The sequence below is a fragment of the Pangasianodon hypophthalmus genome, chromosome 27 (assembly GCF_027358585.1).
Source record: "Pangasianodon hypophthalmus isolate fPanHyp1 chromosome 27, fPanHyp1.pri, whole genome shotgun sequence".
In the NCBI taxonomy this organism is placed as follows: domain Eukaryota; kingdom Metazoa; phylum Chordata; class Actinopteri; order Siluriformes; family Pangasiidae; genus Pangasianodon; species Pangasianodon hypophthalmus.
The window spans coordinates 897,433-907,432 of NC_069736.1; the positions used below are offsets into that span (position 1 = coordinate 897,433).

The 10,000-nt window shown below is 44.3% G+C and overlaps 1 protein-coding gene across 6 annotated transcripts in view; it reads left to right on the forward strand.

Moving 5' to 3' along the window:
• LOC113531414 (ephrin type-B receptor 4a) overlaps window positions 1-10,000 on the forward strand; it is a 42,351-nt gene that overhangs the window by 12,962 nt on the left and 19,389 nt on the right. For 4 of the 6 annotated variants that reach the window (XM_053230620.1, XM_034300529.2, XM_034300531.2 and 1 more), the window contains exons 2-4: window positions 2,211-2,284; window positions 4,590-4,886; window positions 5,822-6,212. In XM_053230620.1, coding sequence (XP_053086595.1) covers window positions 2,211-2,284; window positions 4,590-4,886; window positions 5,822-6,212 — 762 coding nt within the window. The remainder of the gene's footprint in view (window positions 1-2,210; window positions 2,285-4,589; window positions 4,887-5,821; window positions 6,213-10,000) is intronic. The other 2 variants (XM_034300532.2, XM_034300533.2) reach the window with 1 other exon arrangement.

A 10,000-nucleotide genomic window follows, 5' to 3' on the forward strand; every position in this document is an offset into this window, starting at 1 on the left:
GGAGTCAGGAGGAGAAGAGAGGAAGAGGAAAAGTACAACAAAATAGCAAAATTAAAAGCCAGGGAGGGAAATGAGGAAAAAAAAGAAATGCCAGAAGAGGGAGATAGGAAGAGAAGTGGTGGAAGGAGAGAGAGAGAGAGAGAGATAAAATGATGAAGACTTGAGTCAGAAATGGAGAGAGACAGAAGGAAAGAAGGAGAGGGCGAGAAAGAGAAGGGTCATGTCAAGAGGTATGAGAAGGGAGGGAGAAACAGGTGGGCGAAGTGAGAGGTAGATGAAATAAAGGATTCAGAAGTAGAGAGAGAGAGAGAGAGAAAGAAGACGACTATGGGAGGAGATAGATGGGGGAATGAAAAGAGAGGGAGAGATTAAATAAAATACAAAGAAGTGAGGGAGCTGAGAGGTGTGTGTGAAGAACAAGTGTGTGTGTGTGTGAGTGTGTGAGAAGAGCGAGTGTGTGTGTGTGTGTGTGAGAAGAGCGAGTGTGTGTGTGTGAGGATTTTGGACTAAACATGTTGAAGGAAAACTGAGTGGGGTTTTAAATAATGTTCTTGAATAATGTTCATTTGTAAATAAAATTGTGTGTGCGCGTGTGTGTGCGCGTGTGTGTGCGCGTGTGTGTGCGCGTGTGTGTGCGCGTGTGTGTGCGCGTGTGTGTGCGCGTGTGTGTGCGCGTGTGTGTGCGCGTGTGTGTGCGCGTGTGTGCGTGTGGCTGACGTAACAGCGGGATCCGAGATTCAGAAAACACTCGACCCAGATACATACGGAGTGAGGCAGACGGCGAGGCGGGAGGAAAACCGGGAACAGAGGAGCTTTTCCTCAGAGAGAGAGAGAGAGAGAGAGAGAGAGAGAGAGAGAGAGAGAGAGAGAGAGAGAGAGAAATGGAGAGATTACAGAAAAGAAAGAGAGAGATATTATGCGGGTTTATTTTTAGATGAAAGGGAAGGCCGAAACGACTGGAACTGCAGCTGATTAAAAAACACCCAGACATCAATAAGTAATGAAAGATGAAGGGGGAGAAAGACGAGTGTCGAGAGGAGGATGAGAGAGAGAGAGAGAGACAGAGAGCTCTGATTAGCTGCTGCTGTCTGAAATCAGCAGATGCGTTATATTTATATTATTTATATTATATTTATTCATGCATGTGGGTTAATATATTTGTTTATTTACTGTTGAAATTTTCTTTATTGTTTCCAAAAGCACAGTATGTAAATCCTCACAGTAACGGAACCTCGTCTGATTGGTTAAGACAGCTTTGTGGGCGGGGACTACACCCCGGGGGCTGATTCGTAGCTAGCTACTTCTCTGTGCTAATGCATGACTGGGAGCTAACACACACTGTCTCTGACACGCATGAAGCAGCTGATGTTCACGTACCACGTCACCGTGTCACGTCTGCGTCGTCAAGGAAACGCTAACGACACCAAACAAAATAACTTGTCTCATCATCGTCATCATGAGGAATAACGATTTAATATCAATAGATTTAAAGCGACACGTGTGTGATTGTGTGTGTGTGTGTGTGCGCGCGTGCATGCGTGTGTGTGCGCGTGCGTGCGTGTGTGTGCGCGTGCGTGTGTGTGTGCATGTGTGTGAATTTATCTGTGTCCTTGTTCTCGTGTCCGTCTCTTTCCCTGCGGAATAAAAAATCCACACACTGCATGATATTTATAAAAGACATGCAGACAGATGGAGCGTGTGTATTTGTGTGTATATTTGTGTGTGTGTGTGTGTGTGTGTGTGTATTTGTGTGTATATTTTTGTGTGTGTGTGTGTGTGTGTGTGTGTGTGTGTGTGTGTAAGACCCTTATTTAGCCACTCATTTCATCTCTCCGTATGAAGGTTCTCAAGCTGTTTTTCTTATTTTTGCTGCGTCACATCCCCAGGATATAGATAGCTCGTGTGTGTGTGTGTGTGTGTGTGTGTGTGTGTGTGTGTGTGTGTGTGTGTGTGTGTGTTAGGCAGTGATAATTAGTGTTACGATGCACGATGTTCGACACACACACAGTACTATCTCTGTCCCTGTGTCCTGTGTTTCGGAGGAGGAGGAGGGTGTGTAAGTAGGGCAGTGGTGTGTGAATCCTTGTCAGAGAAGGCGATCCTGTGATTCTGTTCACCAGTGTGTGTGTGTGTGTGTGTGTGTGTGTGTGTGTGTGTGTGTGTGTGCGCGCACACTCACCCCTCCTCTCTCTTGTGTGTGTTTCTCCCAGAGGTTTTAATGAACACCAAGACGGAGACGTCGGATCTGAAGTGGACCACTTACCCCCGGCCCTCCGGATCCGAGGTGAGACACGGAGTCTGAATCTTCTCTATCATTATTTTCTCTTGTGTGTGTGTGTGTGTGTGTGTGTGTGTGTGTGTGTGTGTGTGGGTTTACATGTGCATAATAATCATATCACTGCAACGAAATCGCACTCGATCAGCACGTTCACTGACAAGCACTTCATTAATCTGATTATGGAAAAGGTGTTGCATTTCTGTCTAAATATGTGATTTATAAATAAATAAGAAAGTAAATAAATAAGTAAATAAATAAAAATACTTTTTAGGCTGCTTTACGCAGAAAATACAGAGCATTCAGAGAATATTCAGACCCCTTCATATTTTTTTCACATTTTGTTATTTTGCAGCTTTATGCTTTAATTTTTTTCCCCACATCCCTCTACACTCCAAACCCCGTAGTGACAAAGCTTGTGGAGAAACTTGCAGAAGGTCAGCCGTCAGTGCAGCACTCCATCAGTCTGGGCTTCATGGTGGAGTGGCCTGAAGAAGGTTCTCCTCAGAGCAAGACGCATGAAAGCCTCCTGGAATTCGCCCTGTGCTGAGGAGAAGCTTCTGCCCGGCCACTCCACCATGAAGCCCAGATCAGCAACCTTCTCCCATCTCCACACATGATCTCTGGAGCTCAACCAGACTGACCATCAGGTTCTTGGTCACCTCTCTTACCGAGGTTCCTCTCCCCTGATTGCTCAGTTTGGCCCGATGGCCAGCTCTAACAGGAGTCCTTGTTGTTCCAAACGTCTTCCATGTAAGAATTATGGAGGCTGCTGTGCTCTTAGGAACCTTCAGATGTTCTTGTCGCTTTCACCAGATCTGTTCCTCAACACAATCCTGTCTCTGAGCTCTGAGGCAGTTCTTCTGGTCTCATGACTTGGTTTTTGCTCTGATGTGCATTTCAGCTGTTAAACCTCATATAGACAGCTGTGAGTCTTTCCAAATCACGTCCAATCAGGTGATCCACACCATTCAAAGTGTAGAAACATCTCAGAGACGATCCGGAGAAATGAGATGCACCCGAGCTAAATTTTATAGCAAAGGGTCTGAATACTTGTGTCAGTGTGATATTTCAGTTTTTTTTCTTTTTAATAAAGTTGCAGCGTTATCACAAATCAGGCTTTTGCTTTGTCATTATGAGGTATGGAGTGCAGACTGATGTGGGAAAAAATGGAGTATCAGCCGATAACGATCGCGAAACCCGTCCCCTATTGTTTTTATTTAAAATGTTTTTTTTTTAAAAACTGAAGCACTTCATAGTTTAAAAACAAATAAATCACTTACATTGTAAATGTAATAAATATACTAAAGTATAAAGTTTAAATATTATAAAATCTATCCTAACAAAAGAACAAATACAGTCGAGTCTCTTAAGATTTGCAGTTTTCAGTTCTGAAAATAAGTTTCTTTTCCAAATCCAATTCCAGTCTTTGCCATTTCTTCCAGAATCTGATACACTATGCAGCCAAAAGTTTGTGCACCCCTGACCATCACATCCAGATGTGCTTGTTGTCGAACGTCTCATTCCAGATTGATTCTTATAACTTTGCTGTTGTAATAAGCTCCACTCTTCTGGGAAGCTTTCCACTAGATGTTGGAGCGTGGCTGTGGGGATTTGTGTTCATTCAGCTACTAGAGCATTAGTGAGATCAGGCGCTGATGTTGGGATGTCGAGGAGGTCTGGGGTTCAGTCGGTGTTCCAGTTCATCCCAAAGATGTTCAGTGGGGTTGAGGTCAGGGCTCTGTGCAGGACACTCGAGTTCTTCCACTCCAACCTTCACACACCATGTCTTCATGGAGCTCGCTTTGTGCACAGGGGCATTGTCATGCTGGAACAGGTTTGAGTCTCTTAGTTCCAGTGAAGGGAAACTGTAATACTACAGCACACAGAGACGCTCTATACAACTGTGTGCTTCAGAGTTTGTGGTAACAGTTTGGAGAAGAAACACATCTGGGTGTGATGGTCAGGGGTGCACTTTATATACTTTCGCTTATATAGTGTATTATCATTTTTATTTTCCTAACATAGCTGCACACTGAAACTTTTACTTGTTCAGTGACAGTAATTGCATGTTGTGTTGGTAGAACAGCTGAGGAACCTGTAAGAGTGTTGTAGTATAAAGGCTGATTTGTGTAGGTGTAGAGTTTTAGCTTTTAGTTTCTTTTTTATTAATTACTGTATGAGGAGTAACGTCATGGTTAGCGTCTGATTCTCAGTGAGTTGTTTACTACTGCGTAGTTTTATTACCTGCGCTTTAAATAATCTCTCTCTCTCTCTCTGTGTGTGTGTGTGTGTGTGTGTGTGTCTCCTGGAGGAGGCGAGCGGTCTGTGGGAGGAAGTGAGCGGTCTGGACGAGGAGAACAACAGCGTGCGGACGTATCAGATCTGTCAGAGCGACGGCTCGGCGAGTCACTGGCTGCGCAGTAAGCTGATTGCGCGGCGCGGCGCCTCGCAGGTCTACGTGGAGCTGCGCTTCACCATGATCGAGTGCTCGTCTCGCACCACACACCACCGCTCCTGCAAAGAGACCTTCAACCTCTACTACTACGAGAGCGACACGGACGACGCCACACCCACACACCCCGCCTGGATGGAGAACCCTTACGTCAAGGTACGCGCCCCTTGACCACGCCCACGTCTTCCTTATTCATGAATTAGCTTGGATGTGATCGTGAGTAGTCGTTAGGTGAGGAGGTGGGTGTTATTAGGAGCTCAGGGCACTGCAGGAGTTTTATGAGTCTCATCTAGCTTTATAGATGCACCACTAGGAGCTCGTTTAACCGTTCACCTTTCACCTGCTGACATTTTGTAAACTCGCCCCTGACACAGCCACACCCCAGCTGTTTAACCTTTGACCTTTTTTATGTTTTCCTGAACGACCGTTGCATGTAGCAGTGAATCCTAATTAGCGCCGTTGTCTCCGGCTGTGTCTCTAATTGAACACTTCTGTAGTGCACAGTTTTTCCAGTGACTCGTTCACACTGGGGAACCCACTTTTAGTACTTTAGTACTTTTAGATGATGTTCTACAACCTCAGAGAAATGGAGTGTGGAATGATGAACAAGTTTAGCCCTCAGCAATCACTGCTCTATATAAGGGAATGGGGCGGAGTCAAAGTGCAAATTGGGAGGGAATTGTTGAAACCAGTGACGGTACGAATCCACGTTGTCTTTTCTGATATCGATACCAAAAGCTTTGAGTATAAACAGATCCTGATACTTATTCCGTATTATTTTCTTTAAAAAAAAAAAAAAAAAAAAGTTTTTTTATTTTTTATTTTAAATTTTTACCTGAAGCTCTTCATAGTTTTTTCACACAAATATCACTTACATTGTAAATATAATAACATATAAAGTATGAATGTGATAAAAATCAATCCTGTATTTATATGTAAATATTTCTAGTTCCAAAAATACTTTTTGTTTTTTTACAGGATCTGATATCTGATGTTTTCTCTCTGATATCTGATCCACTGATACTGATACTAGTTTAAATGTGTTACTGGTACTCCATCCCACTTTAACCCTTGACTTTTGCCCTTTGCAGGTGGACACGGTGGCAGCGGACTACCTGCTCCGCAAAGGAGGAGAGAAAAAGTTCAACGTGAAGACGCTGCGTCTGGGTCCTCTGAGCAAGCGCGGCTTTTATTTAGCGTTCCATGCTCAGGGAGCGTGCATGGCCCTGCTCTCAGTGCGCGTCTTCTTCAAGAAGTGTCCTTCTCTCACGCGCTCGCTGTCCGTCTTCCCCGAGACAATCCCGCGCTCTCTGGTGCAGGAGGCTGTGGGCAAGTGTGTGAGGAACGCCGCTTTGCTCGGACCCAAAGCGAGACCGCCGAAGATGTTCTGCGCCGAGGACGGGCAGTGGGTGGATCAGCCGAGCAGCAGCTGCACGTGTTCGCCGGGGTACGAGGCGGGAACGGGAGAGCTCGAGTGCAGGGGTAAGAGAGTGTGTGGGTGTGTGTGTGGGTGTGTGTGTGAGAGAGAGAGAAATGCATGGTATGAGAAGCGGAGTGCGATGAGAGGTGAGCTGCCGTGACATTTCAGTAGGATCAGGTCAGTATGAACCGCACCGAATCAGCTTTATCCAATTAGCATAAAATCTGCATACATTTGAATTAAACTCGAGTTAACCAGACTGCAGTGCATCGTGGGATGAAAGAGAGAGAGAGGAGGAGCGACAGATAAGGAGAGAAATAGAGGAGATGAAAGAAGAGGTAGAAGAAAGGAGGAAGGGAGATGAAGGAGAGGAGAGGAGGAAAGAAAGGAGAGACACAAAATGAAGGGGAAAGAAAGGATGAGGGAAGGAATGAAGGGATGAAGATGGAGGAGTGATGTAGAAAGAATACGACATGCGTAGGAGAGAGAGAGAGGAAAGCTGATTTTTTTTTTTTTTAAAAATTATTGATGACAAGTTAAACACACACACACACACACACACACACCACCACAGTGTCGCACTTTTGAGAATCCTGAGTCTTACTTATCTGGTGTGAACATTTTTATCTGCAATATCTTTTTTTACACCTCTGTATACATACACACACACACACACACACACACACACACACATACACACACACACACTCGTGTTCTCCCACGAGAGTCCCTGTTGCAGGACTAACATAAATTCACACTGACAGCAGCTGCGACTTTCACACTGTTCAAGAGGAGAGAGGGAAGGAGAGAGAGAGGGAAGGAGAGAGAAGGAAGGAGAGAGACTGAAGGAGAGAGAGAGGGAGAGAGAGGGAGAGAGAGAGAGGGAGAGAGAGAGAGGGAGACAGAGAGAGGGAGACAGAGAGAGGGAGACAGAGAGAGGGAGACAGAGAGAGGGAGTGGTGGGACACAGAAAGTAGTGAATTAGGTGAAAAGGGGCTTTGAACCTGAATAGGACACTTCAGAACAAGGGCGAAAAGAGAGCGAGCGAGTGAGAGAAAGGAGCAGAAGATGGAGTGAGAGGTCGGACGGAGGTCGAGTGACTAACAATGTCAGAGTCTCGGCAGGAACGAGAGCAGAGCGCTGATAGAAAGCAGTGAAAAATGGGAGTGAAGGGAAAATGGAGGGAGAAGAAGAAAGAGGTTTCTGTGAGTTTCATCATTTGTTACATTACTGCAGGATAAAATCACACACTTATGGGTGTGTGTGTGTGTGTGTGTGTGTGTGTGTGTGTGTGTGTGTGTGTGTGTGTGTGTGTGATGTTAGAAAACAACTGTCTAGTCTACATCCTGGAAGAAGTTGATTATTTTCCTGTAACATCCTGTCCACAGGTGTTTTATTCCTCTTATACCACAGCAATTCACCAACCATTACAGCTTTTAATTTACTCAAGAACCAGAAAGAAAGAATCGAATATGAATCCAATATGACTCAAGTAGGAAACGAAAGAAAGAAAGAAAGATGAATCAGATATAGTTCAAATATGAAGAAGGAAGGCAGGAAGAATCAAATACGAATCAAATACAGATCAAATAGGAAGGAAGGAAATTAAGAAATATGATTCAATTATGTATCAAACACAGTTCAAATATGAATCATATACAAATTAAAAACAAATCAAATAGGAAAGAAAGATACATGTACAAAAATACAGTTCAAATATGAATCAAATAGGAAGAAAGGAAAAGATGAATCAAATACAGTTCAAAATGAATCAAGTAGGAAGGAAGTAGGAAAGAAAGAAAAAAATGAATCAAATACGAATCAAATATGAATCAAATACAGTTCAGTATGAATTAGATATGAAGGAAGGAAGGAAAGAACCAGAAAGAAAGAATCGAATATGAATACAATATGAATCAAATACAGGTCAAATATGAATCACATAGGAAGGAAGGAAGGAAGGAAGGAAGGAAACAAAAATGAGAAAAACAAGAAAGATGAATCAAAACAAGAATGAATCAATTACAGTTTAAATATGAATCAAACACAAATCAAATAAGAAGGAAGGAAGAAAGTTAACGTGTGAGATCACCACAGGATCAAACTCTGAGCTGTGTAAAGAGCTCAAGCTGATAAAATGACAAAAATACACATCCGCAGTGATACTACACCATCTGTACCACACGCACACACGCTGTGTGTGTGTGCGTGTGTGTGTGTGTGTGTGTGTGTGTGTGTGTGTGTGTGTGTGTGTGTGTGGTGTCTTATCTGAAAAGGAGCTGTCGTAAACTTTCCTGAGTTCATTACGGTGAATCTCTTAAGCTCCCCCTGCACATTTTTGCATAATGGATCAGTCCATCATGGATTACTCCTTCTAACTAATGATAAATGATGATCCTCTAGATTTATTGTGTGTGTGTGTGTGTGTGTGTGTGTGTGTGTGTGTGTGTGTGTGTGTGTGATGGGCAGGCTGCTTTGTGTTAAAAGTTCGTCATCTGCCATGCTAAATCGGAGCAGCTGTTCTGTCTGTGGGAGTGAGACTCCTGGAGCACACACACACACACACACACACACACACACACACACCTCTACCCCTTCACTCAATTACTTACTTACTCAGCATTCATTCCCTTACATACACCCACCCTGCTGTTCTGCTCTCTCACACACACACACACACACACGCACACACACACACACGTCTCCAGGCCACAGCAATGAAACAATAAAGAAGGTCCAACACAAAGGAACCCTGATGACCTGGCCAATTAGGCGGAGGTGGACAGAGACGGAGTGAGAGAGAGAGAGAGAGAGAGAGAGAGAGAGAGAGAGAATATGAAACTGTGGGTGAAGGTGGCGGCTTACCCCCGGGTCAGAGGTGAAAGGTCGTAAAGGTTGAGTGCCATACAGAGCAGTTTAATGGAGAGAGAGAAAGAGAGGAGATTCTGAAAGGGTGTGGTGTGAGTACCTAATGTGTGTAATTAGCCACACACACACACACACACACACACACACACACACAAAAACTTTCTCACACACACACAAACTTGCACACTGTGGACCAGCGTCTGTAGTTTGTTTGAGTCTGAAAGTAACTTATAAAAATGTCCTAATATTCATTACAGAAACCACACACACACACACACACACACACTTATGCACACAAGTGGTGCTTTAATCAGAGAGTTAATTCAGAGTGTGTTTTGATTTGCCTGATTAACTCGTGTTAATCAAGACGAGAGAGAGTCAGAGGGACAAAGAGAGAGAGAGAGAGAGAGAGAGACAGATGGACTGAGAGAGACACAGAGAGAGAGAGAGAGATGGAGGAGGGACAAAGAGCAAACTTTCCGTTTCAGGCTCTGAACCTCGCTGCTGCTCCTTCACATCTTTTAAAAAGGTGGTCTAGAGTTTCCTCTCTGTCACAGAACAGGAACGTTAGCTACACAGAGAGAGAGAGAGAGAGAGAGAGAGAGAGAGAGAGAGAGAGAGATGAACAGAAAGAGGGGCAGACAGAGAGAGAAACTAGACAGACAGGAATAGAGGGAGTAAAACAGAGATGGAGAGAGACAGGGACTGAGTGAGACAGACATGTGGACAGAGAGGAAGAGACAGAGAATAAGCGAGAGAGATAGAGACAGACAGACGGAAAGAGAGCGAGAGAGACAGACAGAGGGAGAGAGGGGGACAGAGAGTGTGAGAGAGACATAGACAGATGGAGGGAGAGACAGCCAGATGGAGAGAGTGAGGGAGAGACAGACAGACACAGAGAGAGAGAGAGAGAGAGAGAGAGAGAGAGAGAGAGAGAGGATGATTAATGACACTGTGACGGTGAACACAGTACCGGTCTGTG